Source organism: Monodon monoceros, unplaced genomic scaffold, assembly GCF_005190385.1.
Source record: "Monodon monoceros isolate NGI ecotype Baffin Bay Population unplaced genomic scaffold, NGI_Narwhal_1 Super_Scaffold_16, whole genome shotgun sequence".
In the NCBI taxonomy this organism is placed as follows: Eukaryota; Metazoa; Chordata; class Mammalia; order Artiodactyla; family Monodontidae; genus Monodon; species Monodon monoceros.
In genome coordinates this window covers 54,383,188-54,401,396 of record NW_021703772.1, presented here as the reverse complement: position 1 = coordinate 54,401,396, position 18,209 = coordinate 54,383,188, and the positions used below count along the sequence as shown (strand labels likewise).

The window sequence follows — 18,209 nt, the reverse complement described above, 5'->3', positions numbered from 1 at the left end:
CCTTGCGGCCAACATACACCAATAACCTCCATACAGAAGTGGTGACCCAAGGACAGCAGTGAGAGGACGAGAAAGACAAGACATGTTTCTAGTTGTTGTGCTGGGGGGTTTCGTTTACCTTTGGTGGGAGGAGGTTCTTCTATCTTAGCCACTTTGGGAGGAGCCCTTTTTTCAGGAACTGGTTTCTTTGGCTCTTCTGGCACTTAAAAGACATTGCACAACACGATCAGACATACAAATGTGAAAAACACTAAACATAGGCACACTTATTTTCTTGTTAATGTCATAAAAATTTGAAGAATGTATCAATTTAAGATTTAAAAAGACAGGTATTATTCAAGAATAAAGGAAGCCCAACATACCTTTGGTTGGTGGCACCTTTTCCTTTTTGGGAACTGCAGCAGGAATTTTCTTTTCTGGCACAATTGTCTTAGGTACTTCAGGAACTTTAGAAATATTAGGTTTAAGAATATTAGTTTACAGGAGAAGTGTAATTTTGGGGCAAAGAACTCACTTTATGAGAAGATCACACATTTACACAAACACTAATGTCTATAGTCAGTAAAAATGTTTACACGTATATGCTGACAAAACTGAGGCAGTTATTCAAACTAAAGGCATTATTATAGCTATTAAGACAAATGGTATCCCATTGCTTCGAGAGAGAATTGTACCTTTAGCTGGTGGAGGCTCCTCTATTTTAGCAGGAGTTTTCGGTTTGGGTACAATTTTCTTCTTAGGCACTTGAAAAGATTATAAAATACATTTGTGGAAATGTCCAGATTTCTTTTTAATGAAAATTTAAGGAATATTTTTATTACACATGATATTTATCAACATTTGCAATACAGACAAAAAATTAACTACAAGAGGACATTAAGAATGGGACAAGCCAAACACATATGGGGCTAGAATTAATCTAAGAGTTGGTCTACCTTCGGCTGGTTCAGCGTCCGCTTTCTCAGAAATAAAGTGCAGCTCTTCTTCTACAACATATTCCTCAGGCTCTTCCATCACTTTAAAGATATCAATTTCAAAGAAGACAGGTTGTAGTGTTTTTCATGTTTAATTTTAGCTGTACTTTATTATGTCAAAAAGTAAGTAAAATAGTAAAAGTTTAACACTTTCCAACTCCCTGATTGTTCTCATTTAAAATACCCAAAGAAGAAGATTTTAATCAAAGCATATGCCTTAATAAAGAGCATAGAAAATAAGTTTCAGTAAGTATAACATAAAGATAACAATGCTTGTATTCACAGGAAGAACAGGACAAGTGCCAGATGTAAAAACAATCCTAGCGGCTAAGTTAACAAGAACACAGGAATTTGAAGACAAGTTTCAAAAATATACTTGAGGAATAAGTAGGTTCATAAGAAAGAAAGGAAAGACCTGTATTACACATGAAAAACCTACTGAGGACTTGGAAACAAGACTTTTTCCCCAAGTTTTGCGAGAGTAGCTATGGTGGACGAGGAAAGAGCCTTCCTATGATTTTTGAGTCTGTGTATAAGATTAATTACAGAATAGAAAGATCTAGTTACAAACACCAGGAGTAAACTTAACAGGCTACCCATCTTTCCCCTAAATCTTTGGGCTTAATGGAAACATAAGAATATCATAAAATGTCTTTCCTTTTAATCAGAGTCTATAGTACTGAAAGAAATTTATAATGTATAAAAAACTGAAATTATATTCATGCAATGAGAACTTTCCTTGTGTACATGTTATGGTTTCCCAAACATTTCTAGAAGGGATAGGACCCTCTTTGAATCCATCAGATTCCTGGCTTATGCCCATCTTGGCCTTTCCCAGGAAGCACAACAGAACTGGTGAGCTTCCTCTAGGGAGTCAAGTCTTGCTCTGTTCTAAGCCATTCCATTAAGACTGCACATCTGGATTTCACATGGACTTTTCTTCCAAGTGGAGAAGAGGTGGGGCCCCTTTTATTAGCCAGAGATACACTCAAGGGCATCTGCCTGTACAATTCTATTCATCTTTTCATTGGGAAGACAGTTAATTTACTGAGAAACTTACAGATTAATCTTTAAAGCAGAGCTACATTAAAACTTTCTTAGTAAAGTTCTTTCAGATATATAGCTTTAGCCAGAATGCTGAACTTTAGCAGTAAACCCAGGGGTGTCTTAATTCATTAAAAGGGTATCCCAACATTGAAATAAAGCTCGTTGTTCAATCCTAAGCTATAGAGAACTAGCTTTATAGGTATGTGAACATCTGAAGAACAAACTGATCTAATGAAAGATATTACACGATTGTCTTCTCCATGCATGGAATGTTGGAAAGCCCTCCGTGTTCAGTGCTTCACTCTCAAACCTGGCCTTGACTTCTGGAATGTAATAATGTATATAATTTCTTATTCATTTAAAATCTGTGAGTCAGGACACATTAGTGAGTTGTGCTATCAACACCGCTATTTGTTACCCATGTTTTAGACATTAGACTACCAAGGTGAAGATTATGACAGTCCACCATACTGAAACCAAGTCCCATCTACTGAAAGGATAAATGTGTATGGAGATACTTGCACCATTAGTTACCTATAAATATGAAGGCTTGTTTCCTACAGAGTCAAGTTAGAGGGAATGGACAAGAAATACTTTGGATGTTTAATTAATTCTCCTGAGTCTTGTGTTTCGATCAAAAGATACATCAAATAAGACCAGTAGACATTCACTGAATTTTTGTCACTTTCATTAATCTGATAAATAATCTGTGAAGGAAAACAGCTCATCAAGACGCCAGGTCACCACTAGCTTATCTGCATTATTTACCTTCATAATCTGTAACCTCCACTTCTTCCTCCTCTCTTTCCTCTTCTCTATAAACTGAAACACATACTTTTTCCTCTTCTTCTGAATAACTCCATTCCTCCTCTGCGGATACTTTAAAAGATAAGATTTACTTTAAATTCAGCCCGAATAGCCCATTGAAGTACTGATTATAACCATGTGTTCCCTATAGATGGGTAATGTTCTTCTATCTGCTTAGGGGGTGGTTTCACACTGCTTCTTCGTTGCAAGAAGGAGAGAGCTGAGTTCAGGTGAGGGGACAGTACAGCGCAAGACTGAGAAGAATATTCAGATTATGCCCACGTGAGGCCACTTTCACAATGACCACACGTTCAGCACCTCACTCACCCTCTTAGAATGATTCAGCAGCAATGTAGACACAAAACATTCAGTCTCAGAGGCTACAACAGACACTGATAAGAACAACTTCTAAAGTAAACTATGTGGTAAGAAGAAAAGACTTGGAGGAAACACATGCAAACTCATTTCTCCCCTCACTTCCGATTATATACCTTCGTGCCGCACGACCTCCACTCTTTGAGAAACTGCAACGGATGGTTTTTCTTCACCAACAAATCTTTTTTCTTCTACGACAGTTGTCTTAGAAACTTCAGCTTTAAGAAAGGATTAAAGTTGAAGCTTAAAAATCAAGAATCTTAACAATTTTCTCTCCCTAAAGTTTGGGGAAGATTTGCACAGCACATCACTTTCACTAGCAAATTACATCACTTATCACGAGTATATACACACAGAAATTCTATCCAAGAGAGGCAAAGGGTCAGTACAAGAAGACACCAGATAGGAGAAAGAATCCACCAGCTAAAAGATTTTTGTCAGAGGCTTGAGACAAATCCTACCTCGGGGAGGAGGGGCTTTCTTAGCAGCAAGAACAGGCACGGGAACTTTCTCCTCAGGGACAGGTTTCTTAGGCAGAGCTGGTACTTTAAAAACATTGTGTACTTTTAGAACTTCAGTGTTATCTCATTGAAGACCATCACAAAACACAGATACACACTCACGATGCACATATATCACAAGACTAACAAAATCATTGTTTGCCTAGGAACATAATATTATAAAGATGGTTCTTGGAAAGATGGAGAGACAATACCTTTTGGTGGTGGAACTTCTTCCTCTTTCCAAGGAACAGGTCTTTTTTCTTCGGGAACTTTCTTCTTTGGTACTTCTGGCACTTAAAGGAGAGTATTTGATTTTAAAATTCTCAGGAAGGCAAAGTAAATGAGCAACATAGAACTTGCAGGCCCATTAAAGAAGATATGCAATTAAAGAAGCTTGAAGGGAAGACGAGGTTATTTTGTGGAGATGGGATGAGGTTACCTGCTGGTGGTGGAGATTCCTCCCTTTCAGTGACGATGATTATTTTTTCTTCTGCAACAACCCTCTTCTGTACTTCAGGAACTTGAAAAGACATTAATTTTTAGAGTTAACTTTATATTTTCCAAAGTAGCTAATGGACAGTTATTTTGTAAGAAAGTAGGTAGGTGGACAGACACTTTTGTTGAATTCTTACACCATAAAACATTCATTTTGAATGAAACAAACTAAATTAGATAATTAAACACAGAAATGTTTTATACTCAAGACATAAAAACAGGGCTTCCTTACTAAGCAAGTCATTGTACCTTTAGCTGGTGGAGCTTCCTTTTTCTTTGCAACAGGAACAGGAATCTTTTCTTCAGGGACAGGTTTCCTGAGCACCTCTGGGACTTAAAGTTTTTAAAATAGAATGTTAGTTCAGCCATATGTCACTTTTATGAATGGATATAGGCACACACAAACAAATCTTTACGTAGTTTACTAATGTTATAGGTTTTCTATGCATCGGCAAAATAATGCACAAAATTAAACTATAGTTTTCTAAAGGTCACATGTGGTAAATGTCCCAAGTAATGTTACAGAGGCATTTAGGCGATTAAAAATGAGTTATATACACAGAAGGATGTGCACAGAATTCATTCTTTCTTTATATATTGGTATGCTTTTGATAAAAACAAATTAGTTCAACATTGTAAAGCAATTATACTCCAATAAAAATACCAAATTAGTCAGTAATTATATAAACAATATAGAGTGTGGATATAGTATATAGAAAAATTCCTTTACTCTTTGTATTGAGAAGTGGAATCCATAACAACAATGGGTATACTTTATCTAAGACTATCTTAGACTAAGATGTCATTAGAATGGTTGCATCTATATCATTATTATTTTTTTTATATTTCTCTTCTGAATTTTTTTTTTTTTTTTTGGTGCACCTGTAGTATCTATAAAACTCAGGAAACACTCTTTTGCTAGGGTAGCCCTCTCAGTATGACATCTGTGTGTCAGTGACTTTGGGGAGTTCTGTGTGCAAAATTTTGTGGGTATGTATATATGTGCTTTTCTCTAAGAGGCTCCATAGTTTTCAATAGGGTCTATGACCCAAAGAAGGTTTACAATGGGTTTAATTTACCTATTCTAAGTGTTGATGGTGTTGAATTTTTAAGTGGCTCATGTAGTTCTAACAGCATGCATTATCGGTAATTTTTTCCATTTTAAATAAGATATTGGCAATTTTTTTGAACATCTGCACCTCTACACTTGCATTTGTAATATCTTGATGTAATTATACAGATACACATTGATACATGTATATATTATGTTATGTATACATGGGGTGTTTATACATACATGTTACTAAGTGCATTTATTTTCATGCATAAATGAGACATGCCTCTGAGTCTCCTCCAGGAGTGACCAAGAGGCTTTGGTATTAGTACTGGTTTTAGTAATATAACCTTTTCATTATAATCATATTTTATTTTCATATAATCATTATATTTTAATGATTAGATAATCAGAAATCATTCTTAAAAATCATTTGGTTAAAAAAAAGACCCTAAAGAAATAAAAATTCTCATTTGAAAAGATACGTGCACCCCAGAGTTTATAGCAGCATTATTTACAATTGCCAAGATATAGAAGCAACCTAAGTGTCCATCAACAGACGAATGGATAAAGAAGTTGTGGTATATATTTACAATGGAATACTACTCAGCCATAAAGAAGAATGAAGTGCTGCCATTTGCAAACACATGGATGGACTTGGAGGGTATTATGCTAAAGGAAATAAGTCAGAGAGCGACAAGTACTGTATAATATCACTTACATGTACAATCTAAAAAATACAACAAACTAGTGAACATAACAAAAAAGAAGCATACTCACAGATATAGAGAACAAGTTAGTGGTTACCAGTGGGGAGAGGTAAGTGGGGAGGAGCAGTAGGGGATTTAGAGGTACAAACTATTAGGTATAAAATAAGCTACAAGGATATATTGTACAACAGAATACAGTCAATATTCTATAATAACTATAAATGGAGTATAACCTTTAAAAATTGTGAATCACTATATTGTACACCTGTAAGTTATATAATATTGTGCAACAACTGTACTTCAATTAAAAAAAAAAGAATAAAAGAAAAAGACCCAGAATTCTGAAACAGCCAAGAGTTTGAGAAAGAGAGAAGCAGATTTGATTAAGGAAGAAAATGGAAACACTGAGAAATCAGGCAAAAGAGAACACTTCTTAAAATGTATGAGCCTGCTTTCTCCTAAGCTGGATGATACTGGATCTCTCTATAACTGACCAGATGTGTGCAGTTTGTTACTTCATTGCCTGTATAAAGTAGTGTCTTTTATCACTAAAACCACCAAAACCAACCAAATCCAAAAAATTAAAGCAAGAATTAGCACATTTGAATCCAAACATCCCTATATGAAAGGTCCCTTGACTCACTAATTAGATAATTGCAACATTTATGGCAAATGTCAACGTTCAGTTAATATCTCAAGAAACATGGTGAAAGTAAATGCCAAAAGTTGATGTTTCCAACTATTTAAGGGTAGGCATTATTGACTTTTCAGAAGAGTGGCAGTTCCCAGAAGCACTGTGTACATCTTTACCTCATTAACATTCAGTTCTGCCAAACACCCTCCTGTTAGTCTTTGTATCTTGTCATAACTCATGAAAGTTTTTTTTTTTATTAAGAAAAAGTCACATAGTTGAGGGCTGAAAGAGTTTTTCCTAGAAACATGCCCTGTAGAAAAGGAGTTTCACAAATATTTCTTCTTTCTCTAGGAGAGGGAAGATATTAAAAATTTAAGACAGCAGTTTGATATAGTTACTTTTGAAAAGTAACTTCTTTTAATGTTCAGTATCACAAATAATGTATGTGGAGTGTAGCCCTGGAAGCTGACAAATAAATGAAAAACACAAGGGGCATGTAAAAGACACAAAGTAGACAGCAGAGTAAGTACGAAGACTGTATAGAACAAAGCACTGGCATTTGGGGCAAAGGGTCAGCCTGTGATCAGTTCTGGTGTACCTTTGGGGGGAGCGGCAGGTTCCTTCTTAGGCACAGGAACTGGCTTTTTCTCCTCTGGTACAGGTTTCTTGGGAACTTCAGGAACTTTAAAGACACCATTGTTGAAACAATTGAGAACTCTAGCCTCCTTGTGAGACATTTAAGATTACATTAAATCATGAATCCTCAGTGAGAGTGAAAGAATTTAGGAAGTAATTTAATATCAAGCATGTAACTTGTGATGAAAATACATGCCAAATACATCAATACCATACAGACATTACATACATTACATGAAGCGGACAAAGACCCAATCAGCATGGTCTGGAGTCTAAAGTATTCCTGACATTTGTGTAACATATTACCACAAGTTAATGAAATCAACCTACACAGAATTAAAATACATTACAAATGGTTTACAGATACTATCTCATTAACACACAGAGCCAACAGAAAAAGGTACAAGAAGACAGACATTAAGAAATTTTTTTCAAAAATATGATTCTACCTTTGGCTGGTAGGGGCTCCACCTTTTTAGGAAGGTGGGGAACAGGGACTACTTCCTCTGAGACTGGTTTCTTGGGTGGCTCAGGGACTTTAAAAAAAAAAAAGGGTCGATTTTGAGAAATTGTTCATTTTGACAAGGCATATGTTGTTGCAAGACTTAAAGAGTAGACATTCTGGTTTTGTACCAATTGAATGCAAGAAAATTACATGTTAATCAAGGATTAAGGGCAATGAACTAGTGGCTAATTAGAAAATGTGACTGTTACTCATTTTTAACTGAAGGAACCTCCACTTTCCTAGGAACAGGTAGGAGCACCCCTTCCTCAGAGGTGCCAGTGCCTGTTCCTCAGACACCAGTTTTAGAAACTTTACTTTTATAAAGCCGCAGCATTAGAACAACTGCATTCAATTATCTTAAATAATTTTTGTATCCTAAATGTTTAACAATTTGACTGGGTGTAGGAGAGGGTCGGTGGAGGGAGGGGAGCCCTAATTTGTAGCCACGGCCAGTTTCCAAGTTCCAGCCTCTGTGGTGGTGCAAATACATGCATCCTGGCTACCAACGATGATGTCATTGTCTCGGAGTTGGGAAGGGATGAGAGGTAGCACATAATTATCCAGTATTTCCACAACACAGAGGCAATCAACATAACCTCAGAAACACAGATAATAGGAAAATAGTAACGAGTTTTGAGCATTTATTACCATAGTTTTAAATATAACTTATTTAATTTTATATAATTTAACTTTTAATCATGGAGGCGTTAAATGCTGGGTAGCAAAATTCCTGAAAATTTAACCATCAGCTCTGGTGAGTGGGTATGGGCTGGCTCCAGGACACTGTATTTCTTTTCTTAATAGATTTAATTAATTAATTAATTAATTATTGGCTGTGTTGGGTCTTTGTTGCTGCGCACAGGCTTTCTCTAGTTGCGGCGAGTGGGGGCTACTCTTCGTCGCGGTGCGTGGGCTTCTCATTGTGGTGGCTTCTCCTGTTGCGGAGCACGGGCTCTAGGTGCTTGGGCTTCAGTAGCTGTGGCTCGCGGGCTCTAGAGCGCAGGCTCAGTAGTTGTGGCGCACGGGCTTAGTTGCTCCGCGGCATGTGGGATCTTCCCGGACCAGGGCTTGAACCCGTGTCCCCTGCACTGGCAGGCGGATGCTTAACCACTGCGCCACCAGGGAAGCCCCAGGACACTATTTCTTTTTCTAAACAGCTGGCCACTAGATTGTAAGCTCCATGAAGCAGGGAACAGAGCCTCCAGGAATTGTCATTCCTCTCTCCAATACCCTCCTCATGGTCTTCTCATCTCCCTATGATGTCATTTGCACATAGTGGCTAAAGGTCTGTGGACTGCGACTAAATTTATTATTTAATATTAACATATTCAGATATTTACTTTGGAACTTTTGAAAGATTTTAAACTTAGAATAAATAAACTTAGAATAAATACCTTTAGGTGGAGGCTCAATCTTTTTGGAAACAGCAACGTGAATTTTCTCTTCGGTAACAGTTTTCTTTTGTACCTCAGGGACTTTAAAAAATGTACATTTTAGTTCCTGGTATGCCATACTATGGGTGGTATTGCAATTTACAAAGAATATTGAAATACAAATTAAAACAGACAAATGTGAAATGAAAAAGATGACAAATATTCACAAGGAGACAGAGATATCTACATAATCACAAATTAGATAAGAAGAGGGATAAAAATCCATCTGAAGCCCTTCCATTTGAGCCCCATATTCAAATTTGCCTTATACCTGTGACTGACACTTCTTCCTCCTCTGTGTGAGAAGCAAAGAACATCTTTTCTTCTGAAATAACCATCTTCTTTGTATGTACAGCGGGTACTTTAAAGAGAGTATTTCACATTAGTATTTCTTTTTCCAGTTCAAGACATCAGATCAAATACATGGCTTGTTGAGACACAGAATTAGTGGGTTAATATGATAGCTTGAGAACAAATTCAGTATTGACAAGAAAACAAATCACGTTTTGATCTATAGGGACACACAATCCATGCAGCCTTTATCAAACATTATTAAATGGGAATCAAATAGACACAACTTCTTCACACGTGATGTGGTGCTTTCCCAAATCCATTAGGGTTTATTCATATAAATGAGGGGATGAGGAATATTATATGGAATGGAGTGCATGGCACAGTAAAGTTAGAAGACTACTGATTAAACACAAATCCTTCTTTAATTAAAAAAAATTATGTAATTTTAAAGTGATACTAAAAACAAAGATAATGTTATTATTTACTTAAATTATATAAATGTGCGACATAAAATGTATATAATATATATAATATGTCTTTATTTTGGCGATTTCAGATTTGTGAGTTGTTCAGTAATATATGTATACATATTCATACACATAAATAAAAATGTTTAAAACTTGTAGCTGAAAGACAAAGATGTATACCTTTCACTTCAATAACTTCTTCCTGCACTGGAGTCCGAGAAGGTTTTTGTGGAACAATCTTCTTTGAAACTTCGGGTACTTAAAAATATGTACAAATATATTTGTATTGTGAAGAATATTGCTTTGCACAAAATTTTAAAATATCTTAGTTTAGATGACTATATAAATAACATGTGACTATATATCAGTAAACAATTACTTGTGTACATGGTACGAGAAATGTTTTAAATGATAATACCTTTGGTGACTTGAACTTCTTCCATTCTTCGAGAAGTCTTTTCAATTTTTTCAACTACGGGCTTCTTTACAACTGCAAGCATTTTAAAAAAATTGCAGTACTTTTAGAGTCTGTCTCTTTTTCTCTCATTTTTTAAAGAGAGACAAGTTTGTTGCAGTGAACTTTAAGTACAAGCCTCTGTACTTCAAGTATTTTGGTTATTTTTTATATTTACCACAACAATCTTTTTATCATCATTTTACATTTGAATTAAATGAAGTAGGTAGATATTCTTAGAAAAAAAATCACTGATACAATGAAGCTTCCAGAAGAAGTTGTGCCTATTGGATTGAACTGGTGATTCATACATTTTTGCCCAGCAAGCCATGATAATGACATCGATGATGTGATCTATTTAAATAATTCCAATTACATACCTTTAGGAGGTGGTACTTCTTTCTTTTCTGGTACTTTTGCTGGAATTTTCCTCTCACGTGATTCTTTAACAAAAACACAGTAATAAGGGATGCTTGAATAGGTTAAGTTCTAATAGACTGTATCAATTGGCAAATGATATAAGTTAAGAATCATATACAACTGTGTAAATGATTGTATTTGGGATCTTTATTGCTAACAGGATTACTCATGCTGGATTTAGAAGCAGGATCAAGCAGAGATGCAGTGAGGCAGTGAAACTAAAACTTGAACCTCTGCATTAGAAAAAAGCACTTGGAATTCAGTCTTAGTAATACGATTAAATGATTCAACTTACAATATCAAAGCATGAAAGTAACTCTGAAGACAATAATGCTTTTAAAGATTCTAAAGATTTCTAACTTTAAAAAATGGAAATGGTCATTTCATCTATTTCGTATCCATTGCACATCAGGTTAATAACCTTGAAAATATAAAGAACTGAGCAAAAAATGAGGAAAAGAGAAAAAAGTCACTCAATTAATACATACCTTCATAAGCCTCCTTTTGAACTTGGATGACTTCTCTTTCTTGGTAAGTCTCCTCCCATTCTTCCTCCCCTTCCTCATAACCTTCTTCCCTTTCATAGTATTCTTGCCCTTCTTCAAAATCTTCTTCCCATTCCTCATGAACTTCCCTTTTAGCTTCTACCTGGGTCTCTTCATACTCTTCATCTGGTTCCTCATAGTAAGGCTCTTCATATGGCTCCGTGTATGGTTCTACCTCTAGTTCGTCATAAGGTTCTTCCAAAGATTCTATGTAAACTTTCTTCTCCTCGTAGACTGCTTGCTTTTTCTCATACACAGCTTCTTTTTCTTTCTGAACCTCTTTCTTTCTGGTTATGGTCATTATTTTCACTTCTTCAGCCTTGGAGGATACATCAATCACTTCAGGAGCTAAAATAAATTAATTAATTAATTTGAAAAGATAATATTAGCATGTTAATTATATCCATACAATTACTTCACGAAATGAAAGTCTATGTAGTCAAGCAATATCAGTATCTGAGATCTCAGCCTTATATTGATCATTTACGTTTTCTTTGTGTTGGTTCTGTTTAAATTTTTGTTGATTATGGAACACAGTCAGTAGGGTCAAGAGACACTCTACTCTTAACCTGAGGGTTTTTCTGGTGTGAACAAAATGGCATTCAGTAAATATTATCAAATGAACACATCTTCCATTGTTTCATGGGAACTCCAGTTTGTAAAACCCTTAGTTATTTTTCCCCATGGAATATCTTAATATTTGATCATTTTGTGGAATTTATTTCTAATATTTCTTTAGTTACTTAAATTCCAAACTATTCTTTCAAAAACAGTACTAATTTTAAAGCTATATTTTTGACTATCGAATATAACTTTTTAGTCAATTTGATAAAGACAATATTTAAAGTCATGTAACCAAATCAATCAGTTGCTTTCATATGACAACTTTAAAAATATTAAGGCTAACATTATTCATATGATCCTTAACATTTGTGTTAGCTACAGTTGAAACAATAAGGGATCCCCTCCCTTTCTAGCCCTCACCATTTCTTTCCCTGAGTCCACTGCACTGAGGCTGCAAAAACATTTGCCTGGGTTTTTCTTTCCTGGAATTCGACCAGTATGAAGTAGCCATCATTTCCACTGCTAATTTTACTGTAGCAGAGGAGACTCTACAACTTTATAATAAGTTGGAAGCCTAATACATAAAATAAGAATACAACGCAGAGATGCAAATCTCAGAAATAAATAGAATAAAATATTTCATTTACCTTCTGCTGGAATTAAGGCAGTAGGAGGTGGGGGCTTCTTGGCAACCTCTGGAACTTTGAAAACATAAAATACATGTTTATCTTTAGACTATAAGTTTTTTAATGCTTACTAATCCTGTATACCCTTGTTAGCCATTTGTATGATCTGTGATTACTACCCATATATAAAATGCTTTTATAAGATCCAAATTTAGCTCACCAAAAATGCTACGCAATGCCATGTTAACGAAAACGCAGGAAGGCTGAAATTTTATTCTACTTTATGTTGATTTAAAACAATTTAAATTAACACGAAACATAAAGAGAATATTCGGTATGTCTGATGCTAAAAATAATGCATGTTTAATTTTTTCAGTGATTAACAATAAAGTTTGGGAAATAGCCATGCTTTTTTGAGATTCTTCTTATTCTATAACATCTCACAAATGACCACAAAAAAAAAGTCTCAGTGAATCGTGCCCTATGCTCCTGGATTCTCCTTTTTTTAGGAGGTTGCTGTACTTTAATCTTAGCCAGATGGATAAAACTATTTGCTTAAATTTAGTTATCCCATCTTCTTCCTAAAAATTTTCCAGGATATAATAAAAATTTAAAGTAACTAAATTCACCCCCCTGCAAAAAGTATTTTATTTTTCCCTGCAAGTATTGACATTTAGCTCAGGTGAACCAGGAAGGGTGCTGAGTTGGGCTGGAGTGGCCACTTAAAATTAGTGCCAGCCCTTGACCTTCTGTTGGTGTGACTTCTTCAAGACCAGCTGTTGGACCAGAGGACAGTACCTTCTTTAAATCACTATCCAGAGATAATGAGAACTCTCTGGTGTTGCCATTGGGTGCCATGGGTAGACATAGGCACAGGAGGATAGGGGAGGAAAAAAAGGGGAAAAGAAAGAAAGTTGAGAGAGAAAGTGAGGACTGAATCAAAGAAGAGGGTGAGGGTGAGTAAAGGAAGAGGTACCATTTTGTGAATTCACACTCTTAACCTTCTTCCTCTATCCTCCACTATTTGGGATTAAAATTTTTTAACCAAGAGAAAAGCAGTAAGACTGAATTTTGATTAATTATAATACCTTTAGGTGGTGGTGCCTCTTCTTTGGGCTTTGTGACAACTTTTTTAGCATCTTTCTTCACAGCTTTTTTGGTCACTAAAAAATGAGATGTCAGATGTAAATTTTACTAAACTATTTTCATGAAACTGGGAGGTTTATTGAAAAAAATTTTTTTTAATTTATTTAATTTATTTATTTTCGGCTGCATTGGGTCTTCATTGCTGTGCAGAGGCTTTCTTTAGTTGTGGTGCTCGGGCTTCTCCTTGCAGTGGCTTCTCTTATTGAGGAGCACGGGCTCTAGGCCCGCAGGCTCAGTAGTTGTAGCACACGGGCATAATTGCTCCGCAGTATGTGGGATCTTCCAGGACCAGGGATTGAACCCGTGTCCCCTGCATTGGCAGGCAGATTCTTAACCACTGCACCACAAGGTAAGTCCTGAAATATATTTTTTTAATATGTTTTGATGGTAACAAGAGATTCTGCACATTATTGCAAGATATCTGTTTCAGAAAGATCTTGGACTACAAAGCAGAACCATTTTTTTGGAGGGAGATAGAATATGAAGGGTGATCTTACATCTTCACTGATTTTATGCCTGCTTAAAGTTTTCAAACATCTAGAGTAGACCCAAGTGATATCATAAATAGCAGAGGTACAGCTTTTCATGTTCATTTCACTTAGGTAAGAACACTTTATAGTTTTCAGGAAAAAGAATTAACAAGTGAATTAGTAAAATTAAAGTCCCGCCTATGTTATATTGTGGAAGTTTTCTTTTGTCATTTCTGACATTATACCTTGATCCTGGCCCCTGATAGTAACTTGATTATGGCTCCTAGTATTCATGAATAAATAACACTTTTGAATTTTTAAAATATGATTTAATTTCTCAAGTTTCCCAGTGGGCACTCAAACTTAAGTCATGTTGACACTAACATTCAAATCATAAATCATTCATTAAGATAAATTATTATTTCTGACAACAAATATAAGTGGAAATCTATTTTATGATTTTTGATTCTTGTTCATTTTTGCTATCATAAGTAGGTGAAATATAGTTAATTATGTTCATATAAATTATAAAAATGCTTTTCTTTGTTATTGAGATTGTAGTAGTCATAAAACTGGAAGTGCTTTTTGTTTTTTTTTAACTGAATTTCCCCTGAGGCTGGCTGAAAACTAGCTCAAGCTTTTGACACCAATTGTAGTAGATATTAGGGAACTAGCATGTCGAACCATGGAAACTACTACAGTGATGGTGGCTTGGCTTTGGAAAAATGTGACTTTGACATGCAGAATTTTTTCCTGATGATGCTGGGAGAATTCTGACAGCAATTCTGAACTCCCCAGAACTCTAGAAAGTCCCAGGCAGTCTGTTGACTTATTAGTTGAGCGGTTTGGGGGCACAAATAGTACAGTTTATCTACTGAAATATCTGAGAAGGATAATTTCCTGGCACACTCATGAGTTTATTGGAGAGCTCTTTCCTTAGCTTAAAAAAAAAAAAAAAATCAAAGATATTCTAAATCATATTTTTATAACAAAATAGTGAATTTTACCGTAGCTAACAGTGTAATTGGGAAAAAACACAATCTATAATTTTAAATCTGACTATACACTAGTATTTTTTATTTCTATAAGCTTCACTAGAATTTGACTGTATTATTTTATTGCTTTATGTAGTAGTTAGGAAAATATGAAATGTGAAATCAGTTTGCCATTAATGCTTAAGTGATTCCTTTAAAATAAAATATTTTAATATTAAGTATCATATTTGTTTTTTTTCTGATGATTTTCAGACTTTTAGGCACATGTCTTACATGTTTAGTTAATACTTAAGAGCATATAATTTACGTTTTGAAAGGCAATTCAAACTGCTGACCACTAGAGGGCCAACATGTTGCATTAAACGACATTTTCCAGGTCTGTAATAGTTCTATATTTTGACATTTAGGTAGATAACATATAATACCTTCAATACGTTTTGCTGGTGGTTTCTTTTCTTCAGGTGATGGTAGCAACAGGGGGATGGGAGGAACCGCCGTACGAGGAATTTCTGAAGAAAATAAATGCCATCATAAGTAACATAGTTTTGTTTCTTATTTTGTGTGAAATATGATGAAAAGTCTCATGCATTTCTTTCAGTACTTCAAAGGTGTTATAGCAGCAATTCAACAATCAGAACAAACAAAATTAGCATCTATTTAAAATTGTAACTACTCTTTTGCTTTGATTTTTAATTACACAGTGAAGAATATGATGAGAAAGAATTTGTTCTTGCTGTATGCTATGGTTTGGCATTGGTAACTTCCTAGTGGTAGAATACTGCAGCTTCAAGCCCAGGGGTCATGGTGCTGGATCTTACCTTCTGGAGGTACTGCTCTGATAGGCATGGTTGGAATTGGAACTCTGGAGTCAGGAATATCTGAAAAGGGACATTTAATAATTATAAGCACCGAGAGACTGAAAACACAGATATTTATTAGACAACTAAGATGTGTTTGATTGTCAGGCATTTCCAACCGCAGAATTTAACATATAGAAACAAAGATATTAAGATTCTTTTGTAGGCAGACACACATGCAAATTTATTCCCTGTGAAAATTTGTTCTACGGCCAAACTTGATCCTAGATATCAGCTGAATGTGACCTCATTATCTCTAATTTCCCAAACTCACAAAGCCTAACATTGGTATTATTTTACTGAAAATAATTTTACTGAATAATATTTTACTGAAAAAAAGAAATAATATTTTTAGACATGTTAGTTTGGCTTCTATCATTTACAAAATTACACTGAATGTATTGTAAGGATTGATTTTTTTTTTTTTTAACTTACCAGGAGGCTTCATCTCAAGTTTGATTTCTGCAAAAGAAAAAAAAAAGATATTTTTTAAAATTTAGAATTGTCTTGGCAGGCTACTTTGTTTCCAAGATTGCACTGTGATTTGAATGTGGTGTTTTCTGACCTTTGGTTGTTAAGTACAGCTCTGCTGTGCTTCTTGCTTCACCTCTGGGCTCCAGTCGAGCAATTACTGAATAGACACCTAAGGAAAAAATCGTGAAATGTTTGTTTTCTGATATGTTTGTAAATAATGCTTCTTTATTTAAACATAGTATTTATTTATATTTCTCTTTCCTAAAAATAGTAATCTAGATAGAACTACAGAGTATAAGCGTAAACTAGAGTAGAAATAAATAAAACAGGCAAAGTTGAAATTATATAGTCACAGGGACACTGTCAATTAAGTTACCTTCGTCATCTGGGGTCACGTTGTGGATGGTCATATAATGGCAGCGACCGTCATTCCTGAAGTTGTATTTCTGGCTCTCGGTCAGTTCTGTTGGTCCTTTGTACCAGGTTACAATGGCATCATCGAAGGACACTTCGCACTCGAAGGTGGCAGACTGATGCTCACTCACCACAATGTTCTGTATGCGCTTCGTAAACTGAATTGGTTCAGCTGTTTAAGTACAAAAAGAGTTCAAATTTAGACTGTTTGGGGAGGAATTTCTTTCTCTGTGCTTTCCCCACAGATGTTTAAAGTCTCTTATCTTTTTATCCGATCGGAAAATAGCAGAAAAAGGCTGAAAAGATAAAACAAGAAGAAAGTGCACTTCTTCGCATCAGTAACAAAAAATTATCCCAATACTTAAGTGTATTCCTACAGGATCAATGTGGGAAAGTTTAAAGAAATCCCTGAAAGTCCTTACAATATTTACATGAAGGCAATAGTCAAGGGTGCTTATAACCCAAAAGTAACATTTAAACTTTAAAAATGTTAGTGAAATGGGGGCTTCAAAATAAAGGGAACATAAACTTAAAGTTTTACTGTATACTTCTCATTCCCCTTTGAAATTCTTTCTTTCCTCTGTAAAATAATTCTGCTATTCAGGATCTAGAATTGTTTATTTTTTGGCTTGTATAACTTTCCCTGTAAAAATAATTTCAAACTCAGTAGGAAATCTGCACTTCTAAATTTCAAAGGATTCATTTTGAAGAGTTCTGAAACCTGCTTTGCAAGCACCCGTGGGCAGGCATGAAGTCCACCCACTGGGAATGGCAGGGTATGTAGCAAGAGAATAGGCTGGCGTGGGGGTCCTTCTGCAAAATTTTATCTGGAAGGCTGGGATTCAACGTACTGCAGTATCATGAATAGCTTAGATGTCATATGTACTCTGGTGAGCTTTTCTTTGAAGGATCATATAAAAGGAGGCAATTATTTAAAAAATGATAAGTGGTTTCAACTGGATCCTTTAAATGAAAAAAGATTTAAAATTTCTGAACTTTAAAATACAACCAGGCCTTGATATCCACTATAAAGCAAGTCAGAGATGTTGAAATGCTTATGTAAATAAGTCACATAGTTATTTCAACAGCTATAAATGGCAACGCCTGGAAGTAGAGCCCATGATTAGAGCCAAATGTTGCTGAATGCAGTCTAAAGGTGTAGGTCTTTAGGAAATAAATATTGTTGCTCCTAAGTCCTAGGATTCCACTTCATTTCAGAGATTCAGAGGTTGGAATATGATCTTCCTATGAAACAATAATTTTTGAAAAATAGCTGCTAATCACACATCACATATGTTGTTAATTTTATC

General features: G+C 35.2%; 1 protein-coding gene across 1 annotated transcript in view; it reads right to left on the bottom strand.

The window, feature by feature from the left end:
- The window catches only part of TTN (titin), a 277,521-nt gene that overhangs the window by 148,703 nt on the left and 110,609 nt on the right, over positions 1-18,209 (bottom strand). The window contains exons 105-129 of the mRNA XM_029224548.1: positions 16,862-17,071; positions 16,577-16,654; positions 16,447-16,473; positions 15,973-16,032; positions 15,580-15,663; positions 13,632-13,706; positions 12,565-12,612; positions 11,297-11,701; positions 10,769-10,831; positions 10,353-10,424; positions 10,115-10,192; positions 9,445-9,534; positions 9,135-9,215; positions 7,685-7,771; positions 7,198-7,281; positions 4,451-4,534; positions 4,146-4,226; positions 3,919-3,999; positions 3,665-3,748; positions 3,320-3,421; positions 2,790-2,900; positions 936-1,016; positions 675-743; positions 363-446; positions 119-202 (exon numbers count right to left, since the gene is read on the bottom strand). Coding sequence (XP_029080381.1) covers positions 119-202; positions 363-446; positions 675-743; positions 936-1,016; positions 2,790-2,900; positions 3,320-3,421; positions 3,665-3,748; positions 3,919-3,999; positions 4,146-4,226; positions 4,451-4,534; positions 7,198-7,281; positions 7,685-7,771; positions 9,135-9,215; positions 9,445-9,534; positions 10,115-10,192; positions 10,353-10,424; positions 10,769-10,831; positions 11,297-11,701; positions 12,565-12,612; positions 13,632-13,706; positions 15,580-15,663; positions 15,973-16,032; positions 16,447-16,473; positions 16,577-16,654; positions 16,862-17,071 — 2,403 coding nt within the window. The remainder of the gene's footprint in view (positions 1-118; positions 203-362; positions 447-674; positions 744-935; positions 1,017-2,789; positions 2,901-3,319; positions 3,422-3,664; positions 3,749-3,918; positions 4,000-4,145; positions 4,227-4,450; positions 4,535-7,197; positions 7,282-7,684; positions 7,772-9,134; positions 9,216-9,444; positions 9,535-10,114; positions 10,193-10,352; positions 10,425-10,768; positions 10,832-11,296; positions 11,702-12,564; positions 12,613-13,631; positions 13,707-15,579; positions 15,664-15,972; positions 16,033-16,446; positions 16,474-16,576; positions 16,655-16,861; positions 17,072-18,209) is intronic.